Genomic DNA, 17,909 nt, shown 5'->3' on the forward strand with positions numbered 1-17,909 from the left:
GATAATGGTAGTAAGCGGCCTCTAGTGGTAACCTCTGGGCCTGCTTGTGAAACAGATTTTACTACGTATAGCAAGCTAAACTGTAAAAATAAAAAAGAGAAAAAGGCGAATACCGCATCTCTGTATTATAGGGATTCAGGTGTAATGAAATGTTATGTTGCGACCAGGCTATTTTTTCGTTCTCAACCCTTCCCTTTTGGTTACTTGTGGGAGGCCTCCTAATAATGTATCTTTTTACTCCCCGGCCTCCCATAAAACATACCTGGATGAGACGACTTAAGTGGACTTCTCGCGGTGGTTTCAGAGTTACTCAGGCACATGACAGCTCCTGCAGGGAGATGGAATGAATGAAAGTGTGAGCACATACCTAATGCAGCTCAAGAACTGGAAGCAACAAGTGCTCACTCTCATTTTATGCTATTTTGATATTTTTTTGTTTTATAGGGGGGCATGTAAAGAAGAGGAATGGCAATAATGTCATGTCTCCATTTGGTCTAAGTCCCCATTTTTGTACCAAAGACCCGTTTAATGTTTTACAATATTCTTGCGGCCCAGCTGAACAATAATGACACTACTAATAATAAGAATAAGCCTATATTCTCTGTGTAATCACATTGGAAATTACATTGGAAAATAATCACACACACACAAACACATAATTCTATGGCCTGGAGTATTAAAGTGGTTCTGGTTCTGTGACAAACAAAACTGTGTGCAACCCTTCCCTTTTGGCTACTTGTGGGAAGCCTGCTTATAATAGACCTTTTTACTCCCCCACCTCCCAAAGCAAAATGCCTGGATTAGAGGATGGATATAATATATATATGTATGCGTGTGTGGCACAGTTCTGAGGTCATGAGATCAAACCGTCCTGTGCGGAGTTTGCATGTTCTCCCCATGCTTGTGTGGGTTTCCTCCGGGCACTCCGGTTTCCTCCCACAATCCAAATCCATGCATGTAAGGTTAATTGGCCGGTCCAAATTATCCCTAGGTGTAAATGAGCGAGTGAGTTGTCTGTCTGTGTGTGCCCTGCGACTGGCTGGCAACCAGTTTAGGGTGTCCACTGCCCACTGCCCGAAGATAGCTGGGATGGGCTCCAGCGCCCCCGCGACCCTACTGAGGATAAGCGGTGCAGATAATGGATGGCTATTTATACATATATATATGAACTGTTTTTTTCTCTAGTTTTTGAACCATAAATGCAATTCAAAGATCAATGTACTGTATTCTGTGGATTTTTCTTCTACCTCTAGTGGTGCTGTAATTGGGTACAACAAGACACTAGATATAGAAGAATATGCTTCATTTTCTTTAGCAAATGCAATTACTAACTACTTTTTAATCCTTTCCGTGGAACCCACATGAAATAAGTAAGTTTTAAATTAATGTCTAAAGTATGTCATATTAAAATAATTTGTTCAAGTATGTACATGTACATTTGCAGTTCATAGAGTAAGTATGGAATTTGATAACATACATATCTGCAATTTATAGTCCAATACCGCTTGGATAGTTTTTGTTTTGATAGATTAAGTACAGCAGCACGGCGGCGCAGTGGTTAGAGAGTGTGCGGCACAGTTCTATGGTTTTGGGAACCTCCTTTGTGGGTTCAAATCCAGCTACCAGACTTCCTGTGCAGAGTTTGTATGTTCTCCCCGTCTTCCAAAGACATGCATTTCAGGTGGATTGTCCAAATTGTCCCTAGGTGTGAATGAGCAAGCGAGTTGTCTGTCCCTGTGTGCCCTGCGATTGGCTGGCAACCAGTTCAGGGTGTCCTCTGCCCACTGCCCGATGATTGCTGGGATGGGCTCCAGCACCCCCGCGACCCTACTGAGGATAAGCGGTGCAGCTAATGAGATGAGATGAGATGAGATTAAGTACATAGGTGGCTTACATTCAGGAATCTATATTACACAAACCTTTTTTTAAAATTCCAGCCTGGTTAATATCATTTTATTTAATCATAAAAAGGCTCCTATATCTTCAGCCTTTTACAGACGTTTTCAAAAAGAAAAATCTAATGTTCAATTTATTTTATTTAATGATACAGCTGGCAAGGCAAACAACGGCAGCTTTTGAATATTCTCAGGTAGTGATGCAAAATTTGGCCTTCAAGCCTGGCCCTTGAAAGTTTATGAGAAGGGAAAATTGTGTTTGCTGGATTTTACTGTTAACACACACACACACATACACACACACTATTTGGCTGGAGGAAAAAAATGAGTCAATAGCGCTTGGGTTGGTGTTCAGGTGCTCAAGAAGTGAATTTTGCCTTGTATAAATATTCTATTTGGATAGTTCATAGAAATAGTTATCATACCGATAGCTATTGGACCGATAATAGCCAAATATGACGTCACAGTTATTGGCCCAATTTTAAAAAAGAACTGATAATTATTCATTTGAATACTGTGGCTGCAACCGTAAAACATGTTATGTGCTGCAGTGCAAGATTTTCTTTTGTGTTTCCAAGAAAGGGAATTCATTATTAAAGTATCATACCAGATAGGTATAATGCAGGTGTCTGGAAGCTATGGCCCACTAGCTATATTTGGTGCTTTTTATGAGAACATATGGCTCAGAGGCAGCACGGCGGCGCAGTTCTGAGGTCATGAGATCGAACCTCCTGTGTGGAGTTTGCTTGTTCTCCCCGTGTTTGCGTGGGTTTCCTCTGGGCACCCTGATTTCCTCCCACATTCCAAAAACATGCATGCCATGTTGCTTGGCCGGTCTAAATTGTCCCTAGGTGTGAATGAGTAAACCAATTGTCTGTCCCTGTGTGCCCTGCGACCGGCTGGCAATCAGTTCAGGGTGTCCCCTGGCCACTGCCCGGAGATGGCTGGGATAGGCTCCAGCACCGCCGCGACCCTACTGAGGATAAGCAGTGAAGATGATGGATGGATATGACTCAGAGATCAATTTCAACTATTGCACATTTCTCTGTGGCATTCCTAACTCTCATGTAAAAGTTGTTGTAAAAACAAATGATGTTTGTGGGGTGTACAACCTTTCCAATAGTACATTAGTCAATCCATTAATATGTAAAAAGTAATTTGCCAGAAACTTAGCAAAATGTAATTTTATTCAAGTTTGGGATATGTTTGATAATAATTTGGTTGCCACACTTGAGATTGATGTTGCTCACCGTTATGGCAAGTGACGCTCACAGACTTTGTGAATGCTCGGTCCCTTGGAAAATTAGAGGGAACATTGCTGTTAACTAGTTACTTTTAGTATTGAGTAACTACAACTTATTACTTTTGTAAAGTAATGTGCCCAACGCATTACTTTAAAATCAATCATGAAAAAAAGTCCATGCAACAAGAAAAACATACTGGAGGGCTTCACTTGCTGTTAGCTTGTCAGTGCTATTACTAATTCTCTTATTTGGGGCTGATGTGTGCGCCAAATCAGTATCACTATCGCTCTCTACCATTAGGCAAGAGAATTGCATACCTCACAGCAGCACAGTGATGTTACACACTCATTGTATTAAAAATATTTATTACATAATGTGAACGTTTAGCGAATTTGAAAAACTCATTCCAAATGGTAAAGTTAAATGAGAAAGAATTTTAACACTCAGTAAATATAACCATTTCATATATATTTTTTTCCATATATTAATGATGACAGGTGAGCCTTGCCTGCTTCCCCAGACTGCAGGTCGCCGCACTTAATGAACCACGCCCTTTTTTTATCCACAGCGTTGGTGGTGAGGTTTTTGACACGACGCTTCATCTGGGAGTATGACCCAACACTTGGTAAGAATAGCTTTTTAATTTCAGTATATTTAGAGTAATCTCTCTTTTTTTGCAGGGTTTGCTTTCCAAAAAAGCCCTGTGATTGTCAAAACACTTTATCGATTTCAGACTTACAACAAACCCAATTTACAGGTTCAAGCATTTGTTTTACAAATAAAAGTAGTGTTTGTATCCCTTAACCCTTTGGGTCTTAGGGGCACAATTTCCTGTAGTGTGTCAGGCCGGAAATTTTTTGGGCCCTTTAGAAGAATGGGCACCACCAGGCTGTATTTGTCCAAGACACACCACAAATAACTTCTGTACTGTCAAATTATAATTTCTTAAATAATCTTGCTATGATATTGCACTATTGATTGGTTATATCAGAGATTTCAAACTAATTTTAGCTGGCGGCCACCTAATAAAAAAAAAAATACCTCACGGTTGTCAGACTAGTAAATTAAAGAGAAAGGGAGATGGAGAAAAAGAGAAAGAGAGAGGAGAGAAAGATAAAAGACGAGAGAAAGCAAGGGAGACAGAGTAAGAAAAAAGGCAAGAGTGACAGAAAAAGGGAGAAAGAGTAAGAGAAAAAAAGAGCACATAGAGATAAAGGGAGAAAAAGGACAGAGGAAGATAAAGAAAGAGAGGAAACAGTGAGAAAGAAAGAGACAAAAAAGCAAACGAGATTAAGAGAGAACAAAAGTGAGAAAGAGAAAGATCAAAAGAATGAGAGAAAAGAAAAAGACAGAAAGTGAGATGAAGAGTGAGCATGAAAAAGAGGGAAAGAAAGGGGGTGAGAAAGCAATAGAGATATGAAGAGAAAATTAAAGAAAAGAGCAAGATAAGGGGAAAAAGAGTAAGAGATAGAAAGAGGGTGATAGAAAGAGAAAAAGAGAGAAAGAAAAAAGAGTTAGAGAGAGAGAGAAAATGATAGAAAAAAGGAGAGAGAGAGAGAGAGAGAGAGAGAGAGAGAGAGAGAGAAATACTACTACAATTGTTTTGTGAGCTGTGGTTGGCTTGGGTGACATCAAGTGGAAATAGTTAAAACTGCAGCACATTTCTCTCTTGCGCTTCTCACATTGTTGTCTTGCGGGCTAGATTAAAACCCTTGGCGGGCCTATTCCGGCCCATGTGCCGCCTGATTGACGTCTTTGGGGTATATGAAATATAATTGGTTGACTGACTTGGACACTTGTGCAAATAAAGCAGTTCTCCTCGGGAACCTGATTTAGACAATTTGGCCCAAAAAAGTGAATTATGCACTTGTATTATTAGTGTGATGGTACACTATCGGGTTTGTAATTGCACAGTATTTGTCATGGCCAAATTCAAGCACTTTTCAAGGACTTATAAAGCTATTTTTCCAGTAATATTTAAAAATCAACAACAATCATATTTTGTTAAGAATTATTGCTTGATCGTCGTTTTTATTATTATCATTGATTCTAGTAACACAAACAATGCATACTTGCCAACACTACCACTTTCCGCCCCTTAAAAACGCTTACTACTTTTAAAGACATCTAGCGCAGGCATATTGGCAATGTTTTTAAGCAAACATTTTTAATTTTTCTTCATCCACACTTCGTCTATCAAGCCAAGAGGCCGAGAAATAAAGCAACAATTTCAAGCATTTACACTTTACCCAAAATTCTTTGCAGGATTACTGTATATGAAAATGTAGAACACACTGATATACGTTAATGTCAAGTCAATTCAAGTCATGTTTATTTTTATAGCCCTTAATCACAAGCTGTACAGACTATTACAGACCACAGACTATTATTACAACATCCCCTGATGTAATACCTACATGAAGGAAAAACTCAAAAGCTCAGCATGAAGAAAATGAAAAGACCTTGAGTAGGGACTGCACATGAGGTAATCTGGTAATTCAGTGGATATTGCAAAGGCATCAACAAACAATACACATAAATCGTCAACATGGAATATAGGTCATTCATAAGTTATAGAATACAAGTGTGTTTTAAGCCTAGATTTCAACGTTCCACCGAGGTTGTAGAATGCTCTCGAACCTGCAAATTTCTTCTTGACTCTTGGGATCACTAGTAGCACAGCATTTTTCGAGCAAAGGCTTGGAGCAGGAAGATAAGGGAAAATTTAATCCGAAAGATACGGGCAGGTCCTTTTATAATTTTTGATAATACCAACTGAACCTTAAAATCACATCTTAAATTGACAGGGAGCCAATACAGATTAGCTAAACTCTGGGTAATGTGATCAAACTTTCTTGTTTTAAAGGCTAATTAACCCCCTTGTGTTCTTGTTTAAATTTCTCAGAACAGTGACGCATACTATGGAACACCCTTTCATTGCTTCCTTAGTTACTGCAAAAGCAGACGCAACTTTTTAAGGAGCGTATTGGGAACTAAAGCACTTTGAAGGCCAGCCAAACATTGCTTGTTTTACAAGTGCATTACTGTTGTTTGTGCTAGGTAGGCACAAATGTTGCTTTCAGGAGAATTTCTTTTTTGTTAAAAGATCTATCTCAAGGGTTGGGAACCTTTTTGACCACAAGAGCCACAAAAGAGAGAATATAAAAAAAAGAATTGAGAAAGCCACACCTAATATTTTTAACACAAAATTTATCGACAAATCTGCTCACGAGACAAAACCTAGTTCTTCAGAAGATTTGATTTCCCTGTGTGTCATTTGATGATTTGACCAAATCTGAAATTAAAATAAAAGCAGAACCTGTGTTAAGTAACAGCGTTATTCCCAACACTGGTGGCTGCACATAAAGACGGCAGGCGCTGTCGGCAGGCGGAAGAGTGATGGCTTTATAAATAGTCGCTCTCGCAGGACACAAGCCCACCCGGAGTCTCCTGCTCAGCCTCTGAACAAATAAATAACTTTGGTTGACATCTCACTGACATTACCTGAGGGGACGCGGCAGGGGACATGTGCCGACATTTTAGACCCTCAAAAACGTCATAAGACAGTGGTGTCACCAGACATCAAGTCATAGGGGGGGCATATCCAATGGCCAAGGGGTGGGGCTTATGGAGCATATACATCTATTATGACCCCAAAACATACCCATACCCCAAACAAATCACTAATGCACTTTAAACATAGCCAACAGCACATCCAGTAGCAGCTTACATCAGGTTTTATCAGTTAAAACAATAGACAGGTCCTTTTTTCCCCCTTGTAGTTGGTCAATATGCATTTTCAATTGATTCTGCGTTGTTGACTTTGAATTTGTTGAGTATATAAAAAGTTGTAATTGTTTGAATTAGGTATAAGTTCACTGAAGAATAAAAAAAGAAATGCAATTATGGTTAAGTAAAATCATAGATTTTTTAAATGAAAAAAATCATATTTCTTTTGCATAATATTACATTATTATTGGTAGTACACTGATCAAGTGATGTCAGAAAATCTTTTTTTTTTTCCTTTTTCCTTTTTTTATTCTGCTGTTTTCTTCTTTTTATTTTTTTCTTTATTTATTTTACGTTTCTTTTTCCTAGCTTATCATTTTTTCTGATTTTTTTCTTTTTTTAATTTATTTTTTTCAATTTTTTCCCTTTTGTTTTTTTCTCCTAGCTTTTTACTAATTTCTTCTACTTTCTTATTCTTCTTTTTTCTTAATTGGTTTTTCATTTTCCATTTTACTCTTTTCTTCTTTTTGTTTCATTTTTCATACTTTTCATACTCTCTGTTAACAGCCTTGTAACAAACTGTTGTGGCATTAAAATATAATTTTTTTCTTCATGGTTGCACATATAAAGACGAATTTTAAACTATGTTCAACTATATGAAATACCCTGGCCAAAAATGGTATCCATGGGAGAGTTCCCAAGCAAAAACCACTGCTGTCATAAAAGAACACAAAGAGTTATCTCACACTTGCCCTAAAACATCTTGATTATCCTCAAGACTTTTGTTGAAACATTCTGTGGACGGATGAGTCAAAAAATTAACTTTTTGGAAGGCGTTAAATCTGTTGTAAAAATAGCACGATATTTGATAAAAATAACATGATGGCAGTTTGATTGTCTGGGGACCAGGACAACTTGCTGTGGTTGATGGAATATTTTTTATGTTTACCCGTAGATCCTGAGGGAGAGCGTCCCACCATCAGTTTGTGCCCTTAAACTCAAGCGCTCTGGTATCATTCAGCAGTACAACGATCCAAAACACAATGGCTAAAAAAAACAAACAAAAGAAAGGTTCTAGAGTGGCCAAGTCAAAGTCCAGATTTAATTCCAATTGAGATGCTGTGGTGTGAGCTTAACCGGGAAGTTGATGTTAGAAAACCCTCCAACATAGCAGATTTGAAACAATATTAAAAAGAGGAGTGGGCCAAGATTCTTTCACAGTGTCGTGAATGACTCATTACCAATTATTGTAAACGTAGGTTGTGATCTTTTTTGTGCCTTAATAAATGGAATCAAAGTTTCAAAACTGCATATTGTATATCCTCGGGTTGTCACACTGTGTATATTAAAAGTGGTTTGGCGACCTGAAACATTTGTGAGCGATATATATGTAAAAACACAGAAATCAGTAAGGGGACAAATACTTTTTCATGGCACTGTAGCTATCATTGGTAAAGAATGCCATCTTTGAAAACAACATGCATGATATTTTGCCTTTAAAAAAACATCCAAGAAAGACAATTATGCGGAAAAAAAGTGCATGACGCATTAAGGTTGACAAAGACACCAAAATTAAGCGCAGAATCGAGATGAGGAAAAAAATCCTCCTCCCTCAGTTATTTTTTACTTAATCCCAGAACATATTACAAGGCAACTTCTGTTGACACAGATGCGGATTTAGAGTTGATCCATTAAAAAAAAAGCTTAGAATTGAATCCTTTTTCTGCATCAGCCAAAGGTGAAGATGCTGCTGGCAGAGCACATTTTTGTCATGCCTGGCGGCTATGTGTTAACAGTGAACTGCACTTGTGCAGCTGTCATGCATTATCCCTAATCCCGAATTGCTGCAAAAGGGGACCGCCAGAAAACTCTTTTGTCTGGAGGCGTGCTGTTCTGGCTCACCCAAAATGTAATACACGGCTGTGGCCGCGATTCTTTATCATTGGATTAGTATTGCTTAGAGCACGGGCCGAAAGAAAAAAGTGTTTCATGCCTGGTGGCTCTTTTATTCTACTCTTTCTGCATAGAACGGCACCCATGCAGCCACGATCCATTACCCACGTTTGACTATTGCTGCAAGCAAAGGCCGGCAGCGCGCATTTAAAAAGGAGGGCTGACTCATGGATTTTTGCATATTGTGTTTTAATCTTTCTCAAACGTGATATAGGACAGATAAAAGTGTATTTAAAATGATATTTATATATTTGTAATATTGCGATCATACACTATTTTTACTCCACAGAATCTACCTACCGCCATCAAGCCAATATTGATGATGAAGTTGTCACCATGGAGATACTGGACACAGCAGGACAGGTGGGAAATTTTTCCCTATTATGGGGGAAAACCAAAAAAAAAAACAGATTATGAAAAATTCCAAATTGTGGGATTTATCTGTTTAAGTTTTACCTGAACTTATTCACCGCCAAAGATGGCTAAAAATGTCATTGATCTATCTTTGATCTAGAGCCGTCAATCCTCCCTCTCCCAATTAAAATGGCTGGCAACGAGTTAAAGGGACAATGTGTATCATTTAGCACAACTTGTCACGGGGTGTTAGACGGACCCATATGTGGGAACCGTGGAACATGGGGTAAATCATCCATCCTATGGGCAAAAGAGAGACTGCAGGCACCAAACCATGACACATCTAAATGGTTAAAAAAACATAAGAAAACAGGTTGGGTGTGTGACTTCATGTCCCTCCCAAAGTGTTTTTTCAAAACCCTTGGCGGGACTGATTTGGCCCTCTGGCCGCATGTTTGACACCCATGATCTAGAAATATGACGCGGACTTTAAAGCCTGGTACCGCACCGAAGCAGCCAGGAAGGTAAAGGAGAATACACTCTCAGCTTTAGTAGGCCGAGGTTCTTTATTTTGTATTTTTTATTTATTTCAAACATGCACGACAATTAGGGCAAAATTCATACATTTTTTCAGAGCTCCTATTTGAGTTTGAGTAGCATGATGAGTTGGTTCAGCTGTAAAACTGCATTCAAACTGCAGTGTTGGAAACGTATAATCTCACTACCGATTTTTTTCTGCTGTTACAACATCTTTATCATTACTGACATTCAAAAGCGGTGTGTAATTTTGGCCGAAGAAAACCTGACGCCATTTTTAGCGGCACAGTTTTCTGCTCTCCTCCCAGTTGTTTATGTCACGTCTTTTCGGATCATGTCACCATTCAAAATAGTGATCATATAGTTAGATGGCAACTAGGAATATATTATTAACTCCTCCGCAGAAAGAAAAGGCAAATGAGGGCTGAGTTTTCAGAGCACCTGACTTTTGCAAACAATATGTCTATTTTAGCTGGCTCTTGGAAATGAATGAAGGAAGCCCACTAATTAACAACTGGTTCCCTCCGAGACGCCTTTTTTCTTTTGTGATTGGTCGAAAACCTTTTTTTCCCCCAGGGATTCTGAGTTGTTTATTTTAAATCTGTTGAGTATAAAAAAGATTAAATTGTTTTGTAATTTTTCTTGTTTTCTTTGTAGATTTATAATTATTTCAATTATATTGTGTATTTTTAGGTATTAATGTGTTTGTATAAATGTAAAGTTTATTTTTTTTTTCTTCTTTTATCTCTGTTTTTCCTTTTGTTATTGTGTTTTTCCCTTTGTTTTTTTTCCCCATTATTTTTCTTTATTTTTGTTTAATTTCCCCCTTTTAAGTCATTTTATGCATAATGTTACATAATAATTGGTAATGTAGCGATAAAAGTAACAAAAATAACCTGAAGAGTCGTTTTGGACTCCAAAGAACTCTTTTTTTGTTGAGCAGAGCCAAAAGACCCAGTTTTCTGAAAATAGTTGGAATTCCAGCTACAAGTAATCTCTAGTCAAAGACGTTACCGCGGTGTTTTGTATCTTTCGGAAAATTTCAAATTATTTGACATACATAACCTTCTTTTTAAAGTGACGAAAATACTTACTCTACCAGGTAACAAGTTACTTTTACTATAGAGTAATTTAGTTACTAACTTCGTTAGTTTTTAGAAGAATTAGTGTCTAACTATAAACAATTACCTTTTTAAAGTAACTTGTCCAATCAACACTGCTCAACTAAAAAATAAACCACTTAACGCATTCAATTATGAGCATAAAAAAAATCTGAGACATACCCAAAGTAAATTAAATGCAGTTTTTAAACCATTTGGGGAATATGGACGAATTTTGTCTCTTTTAAAAGCCAAGACTTTCAAGTTTTGTTCCAAATCGAAATAATCACTGCAACACACAGAAATAGAATGATTTTATTCTCACCTGAATTTTTCCTGCAATATAATGTCTGCAGATGAATGTAGCATCGGCATCTTAGCTATAAAATAGGTGAGACCATGTTTTCGGGGAATCGTTTCTCAAGTTGAATATTACAAGCCTTGAAGCCTTACCCAGTACCTTGTCAAATTTGATCTGAAAAGGTCTAGGCGGTAGGTCTAAACATTTCTAAGAGTGGCCATTTGGAGACAACCAATAAACAGCCGTAACTTTGCATTCATGTATTTTACTTTGTCATTAAGCACACTTGCACGTAATACTCGCGCGTAAATATGGATGCGCGTTTATTTTCAGCTCTGATTTCAACACAGATCATAAAATTGAGTAAAATTATTTTGGAAATTTCATTGGCTAACCAATCTGTCAATCCACATTTAAATTCGTTACTTTTGGCTAAAGATTTTTAAAGCTGAATTGGTCATGACCTTCCTTTTTTTAATACAGGCCCTCCTAGGTTTTCACAGGCTAATGTTGGGGAAAAAAACTATATTACAAATGTATCATTTACCAAATTGTTCGAATTAGTTATCTGACTCCATTAACCAAACACAAACTTCATTCTCCTAACAATGCATGCTCGTTTCTTGATGGGAAAATGAACAAAGATAGCCAGCATTTTCACACGGGGGCAGATTTATTTTCTTAAAGTATTTAACTAAGTGAATTCCATCGAATTTAGCCGAATTATTGTCGAATTAGTCTAATTAGTCTTCGTCGAGCCTCCCTCTCACGATCTCCGATCTGCTCTCCCATCTCTCGTCTCTCCTTCCGTCTTCCGTCTTTTCACACGTCGGGGCGTCGGCCACCCCCCACGGGCGGGCCAGGTGCCAGCTTCACCACCTCCTCGCTGAAAGGCGCAGCCATGTCTAAAGGACTCACACCAACAAAGCTTTTCAGCCTTTTCCCTCATCAGCCCTTGTCCCCGTTCTTGTTGTTTTTCTGTAAACATCATTCTTGTCTAGGCTACACTGACCTCGCCCCACAGCTCAGCCAGTGAATATCTTTTGTATTTAAATGTAATTTATATCTGATTGTAAAAATCCCTTATAGTCAAATAAATAAAATATGAAATCCTTCATTAAGGACCGTGAAAAAAAGCTTGCAATTGGCCAAGAGTGGGGTCAATCAAAAGGTCAGACAATGACAGCTATACCGGAAGTCATCTGACAAGCTGTAAAGCGCTTTGGGAAGTCATTGACTTGTCATTTCATTTCATTTACAAATCTGTTTATCTTTAAAGGGGAGTCAAGCAGACAATGATTGTCAAATGAATCAAGATTGCTTTTAGGTGGCTTTTGTTTTAATCTGTTGGCATTATTGTGTGTTTTGGAGTAAGAATTTTACACAATTGAATTAACTGGACTCTCCTGAATGTAACTAGACCACATTTTTTAACAATTGTTTCACGAGTGTAATATTACACGACTTTTGGGTGAGTTATATTTATATATATTTATAGTTTTCGGGAATCTTGTTTTAGACCAATTGTGATGTTTTTACGACAAGTATATTTTTAAATCATATCTTGAATCCCAAGAATTTAGGTTTTCTAATGAAATGTGACGTATTTCAGTAAATGGTGACATCATAAATACATGACATTGTTAAGCAACATTTCTACGGCCTTCAGGCTAGAGGAAAAACAAATGCAATCAGTTTTGTTTGGCTTCTATGCAGGAGGACAACCAACAACGTGAGGGTCACATGCGTTGGGGCGACGGCTTTATCCTGGTGTACGACATAACTGACCGGGGAAGCTTCGAGGACATTTCGCCGCTCCGAAGTCTCCTGGAGGAGGTGAAGAAACCCAAAAACGTTCCGCTGGTCTTGGTGGGCAACAAGTGTGACCTGGATCACGCCCGGCAGGTGAGCACAGAGGAGGGCGAGCGTCTGGCGAGCGAGATGAACTGCGCTTTCTACGAGTGCTCGGCCTGCGCTGACCAGGGAGGCGCCGTTGCCGAAACTTTCCACGAGCTTTGCCGCGAAGTCCGCCGGCGCAAGGCCGTGCAGGGCAAAGCTCGACGCCGGAGCTCCACCACACACGTCAAGCAGGCCATCAACAAGATGCTCACCAAAATCAGCAGCTAAGACTCTTGGGGGTGATGATCCCCATCCAAAATAGAATTAATCTCATTTATGTAAATAAATAAATGGTCTGCATTTTTATACTGTAGCGCTATACAAGTCAGTGAGGACCTCACAAAGCGCTTTACAATGTGCTTCACACTTATGCATTCACACACACACACTTACACACCGATAGCGGCGTCAGCCATGCAAGCCTCCTACCTGCTTATCGGAGGCATTGGAGGTTCAATGTTTTGCCCAAGGACACTGGCATTTTACTGGAAGGACCTGGGAACATGCGAACCTGTTTTCTTCCACGTTTTATAGATGTGAAGTCAAAGCAATCCAGGACCAGTTTGCTTTGGTATATATATATATATATATATATATATATATATATGAGTAGATTCAATAAGTTACACCAACAGGCCTAGTTTCACTGTACATCTCCTTGGAATCCTGGACATGAAAGCTCATTAAATCGTTTTTTTCTCATTTAGTGGGTCGCGTACCGATTTTCAGTGTGTTAAAGGGCTCTGCCCTAGCAAAATAATGCTATGAAGAAGAAAAAAATGGAGGGTAAGTTACAGAGTAGATGACGTTAAGGCCCTGCTCGATGTCTTCTTCCTGTTCAGTTGAGTGGCAACGTCAAATTGTGTTGAGGAGAGACGGCATCTCATTTTATTGTGATTTTGCTTGTTTTATTTCCCTTTTCTGCCCATAAAAATTGGTCCTAAGGAAGTGACAAGTGGAAGGAAAAGTTGAAAACGGTGACAACAATTAAGTTGAAGCATGAAATGATAGGAAAATATGGAAATATTGCACAGAGTCTGCCATTGTTTATAGGTACAGTAAATGGTTTAAAAAGGTTATGTTTTTAGCTTTTTGTATATTGATGTTTAGTATCAACACAATTATGTATTTATCAGTGTTGTATTCATATTTTGGATATGAAGTTCTTTTAGTATATGGCTATTTTAAAGCAGTTTTAGGAGGTTGCTTGGATGCGATGATGGCTTTATCTTTTTTATGTTCCCCTTTCATTCGATAAATTTGAGAGGTGGAATTTTTTTTCCTGATTTGGGTCACATCTTGTGGAATGGTGGGTCCTCATGTCAGACAAGTAGAGAACCATTGCATCAAACTAATTATGTTTACTGTTGAGACACTTTATTAACTGTAAACCTGAAAATACCAGCCGAGCACCCAAAGCAATTTGTTTATGTGAGCGGATCTGCACACTCTACTCTCTCTCAGCCAGCATCCACTGCGCCAGGTATAACTTTTTTTATGAGTCCATTTGGCTTGGAGAGACTACTTTTTACCACTAGCGGCAGGAGTTCTGTAGTGCCTCTCTACCTTTAAGGCTGGTAAGAAAGAATGTTATTAGGATTTTAGCCATGTGTCTGAGCAATGAGATGCATCAGAATACACATGTAAATGTGACATCTGCCTTCAACAATTTCTCGGATATTTTCAAGTGTAGTTTGCGCAAGTTATTATAAAATGACAAAATCAAATACAACGCGTTTGATGACTTTTAAGACAAATATTTTTAAATTTAAAAGAAGTCAAAGCTTTGAGTCTATAAGATGAAATGAAGGAGGAATAATGACCACTCAATTCTTAAGCTTAGAACTGTGACCACTTTGCATAGCTGAAGGTAAATACATCAGAATCCTTCTCGTTTGCAGTATTTTTATTTTTTTTATTTTACAAAAGAATCAGCACTCATTATCATCATCACTCACAACAAAAATGACAGTCAAAGCCTCAACTGTGGGATGGGGACAAATTTTATGTGGGTTTGGCAGTTTTGTTGAATTTTGTCTTAAAATATATGGTGTGTCCCTCAAAAAAAAAAAAAAAAAAAAAAAAGACAAATCTAAATGTTAAGCTTTCATAGCTTTTTGAGACAAAAATGTTCCCAACCCTTGACTAGAAGTGCACGTCGATTTGTTTGTTGCTAAAAAGTGCAATACGTATCACCAAGTTTTAGGCCCGTTCTGTAAAACACATGGGTAAACTGCAGTCTGCGGGCCACCAACGGCTCCTTACAGGGATTCTGTGTAACATTTGACCACTGGATGTCGCTGTATTGTTTAGTACAACCAAAAAGCTCAAACTACAGAAACCAAAAATGACTAAACCGCACCATTTGTTTTTTTTGGGGTATCTCTAGCAGCAAGATGGTGGACATTCATGTAGGCTCACCCGAGGTGAGCCGAATGTTATGTCAAATGAATACAAATTATTACTACCAGTGAGTTTTATAGAAACGCAAGTTTTAATGAGAGTTTACGTAGTTTTGCTCATAACTAAAATGTTTTTATCTATAGACACTCAATAATGCGCAACGTCCCTTTAAGTTTATAATCCAGCCTGAAAATATTTAATATACACCAGTAAAAAAAAAGGATGACATTTTATTTTATAATTAACATTTTATATTAAAACCCTAATGTTGAATACCAAATATACTCTTGTTTGCCGTCTTTTTGTGCCCCATATCATAGAAAAAAAATGTGAATAATCTCCCAAAAACATGGGATTTCACTCAAAATTGTTGTAAATCTAGACTCAGAACTTTGAGCCCTCAGGAGCGGGAGCCAAACCCTAAGGCCCCTGAGCACGTCTCCCTTTGTTGCTCTGCTTTAGAGACATTACAGACTGCTCAATAGGGCGCGCCCTATATTTTGAATGAAATCTGAGACTTTAATGTGCGCTATTGGGCCTGAAAATACAGTAATCCCTAAAAAAGCGTCATCAAATTAAATAAATATCCATGACACATAAACTAAGAATATAAAATCTGCTTTCATTACTAAAATGATTTAATTCATCCATATATGATTTCTGCATGTCATTGTAATTATGCATTTCCATGTTTAAACCGTGTTTTCTGGGATATAACGCGCACTTTCGAATGTCTGACAAATTTGGGATTCTTATGTTTGCCTTAAAGTTGAAAAATGGTAATGGTAATTTTGTTGTTGTTGCATAGCTGGATTTGATTCCAGTATTTATTTTCCTGAACTTGCATAACACTTCTGATTGACAGTATATGGAATGCACTAACATAAATAAAAAAATAAACTCAATGAATTCCAACGATTAATTAATTCCAATTATTAGAAATTGCGCTTGCATCTAAAGGTACCACTGAAATGACACATTCAACAAACAACAATCACACTCCAGGAATGTTATAATTGTTTTTACTGTACAAAATGTAAGCCTTAAGCACTGCTGCTGCATCTGTAAACACAAATGCATGAAACTCGTGGTTTTTTTTTCTGTTTGTGAGTTGTCAATAGGACCAATAAAAACAATACAAAGGGTGATATTCCAAACACATTTTTTGTTTTTTTGGACCTGAATTGACGAGTGAAAGGGAACGTCAGATATCGGTGCTTACATATATATATATATATATATATATATATATATATATATATGTGTGTGAAGAAAATAAGTATTTGAACACCATGCTATTTTGCTATTTCTCTCACATAGAAATCATGGAGCGGTTATAAATTTTTATCGTAGGTGCATGTCCACTGTGAGAGGGATAGGGATAAAAGAACAATCCAGGAATCACAATTTTTTTAACGAGTTATTTGTGTACACAGCTGCAAAGGGTCAAACGTTTCCTGTAGTCTTTCATCAGGTTTGCACACACTGCAAAAGGGATCTTGGCCCACTCCTCCACAAGGATCTCCTCTTGATCAGTCAGGTTTCTGGTCGCTCAGTTTCCTCCAAAGATTTTCGATTAAGAGACTGGCTGGGCCATGCTAAGATAAGATAAGATAATTTTTTATTCGTCTCACATTGGGGAAATGTCTTTTGTTACTGTAGTAAAACAATGAATAATGAATAACAGCTAAGAATATCAACAGTATAAACAAGTATTTGGAAATATAAAAAATAAAAACCAGAATATTTCCAATGCCAGGTGTGCAAAGTAGTTAAAGTAAAGTGGCCAGTAATGTGCAAATATGCAAATTCATGGAGGGTGTGACGTCTATCGGGAGCACTGCTTAATGTATAGTCTGATGGTTGCAAGGAAGGAATGAACTGCGAACCACTCCTTTACACACTTGAGGTGAAGCAGCCTGTCACTGAAAGAGCTCTCCAGAGCAGATACGGTGTCCTGCAGGGGATGGGAGATGTTCTAGGTCATGGATGACAGCTTATCCATCATCCTCCTCTCCTCTGCCACCTCCACTGAGTCGAGGGTGCATCCCGCTACAGAGCTGGCCTTCCTGATTACACTGTCCAGTCTTTTCCTGTCAGCCATCAAAATGCTGCACCCGCAGCAGACCACTCAATAGAAGATAACTGATGCCACCACGGTGTCATAGAAGTTTTTCAGGAGTACCCCTTGCACTCCAAAAGACCTCAGCCCCCTAAGCAGATAGAGTCTGCTCTGCCCTTTTCTTTTTGTTCAGAGCAGTTGTTTTATGGGTCCAGTCCAGTTTATCATTCATGTAAACGCCCAGGTTAGCCATGTTTCCGTAAACATTATGACGCTGCAGTCCTGGTCGTTCCTCTGTTGAAGAGTCAACGCCGCTAATTGGTCCATCTCATTGGGGAGAGATCTCACGTTCCCAATGATGATGGACGGGAGGACGGGTCTATATTTCCTCTTCCTGGCATGGCGAAAAGCTCCGGAATGGCACCCCCGTCT

General features: G+C 38.3%; 1 protein-coding gene across 2 annotated transcripts in view; it reads left to right on the top strand.

Moving 5' to 3' along the window:
- rerg (RAS-like, estrogen-regulated, growth inhibitor) overlaps positions 1–16,561 on the top strand; it is a 53,134-nt gene extending 36,573 nt beyond the window's left edge. Inside the window, exons 3-6 of one of the 2 annotated variants that reach the window (XM_088347976.1) lie at positions 3,708–3,764; positions 9,111–9,184; positions 12,830–12,949; positions 13,019–16,561. In XM_088347976.1, the coding sequence (XP_088204102.1) occupies positions 3,708–3,764; positions 9,111–9,184; positions 12,830–12,949; positions 13,019–13,240 (473 nt within the window). In that variant the 3' untranslated portion in view covers positions 13,241–16,561. Of the gene's footprint in view, positions 1–3,707; positions 3,765–9,110; positions 9,185–12,829 lie in introns of both variants that reach the window. The other variant, XM_088347975.1, reaches the window with a different exon arrangement.
- Positions 16,562–17,909: the final 1,348 nt, after the last annotated feature.

This window comes from Urocampus carinirostris, chromosome 11, assembly GCF_059441175.1.
Source record: "Urocampus carinirostris isolate Australia breed hairy pipefish chromosome 11, RoL_Ucar_1.0, whole genome shotgun sequence".
Classification (NCBI taxonomy): Eukaryota; Metazoa; Chordata; class Actinopteri; order Syngnathiformes; family Syngnathidae; genus Urocampus; species Urocampus carinirostris.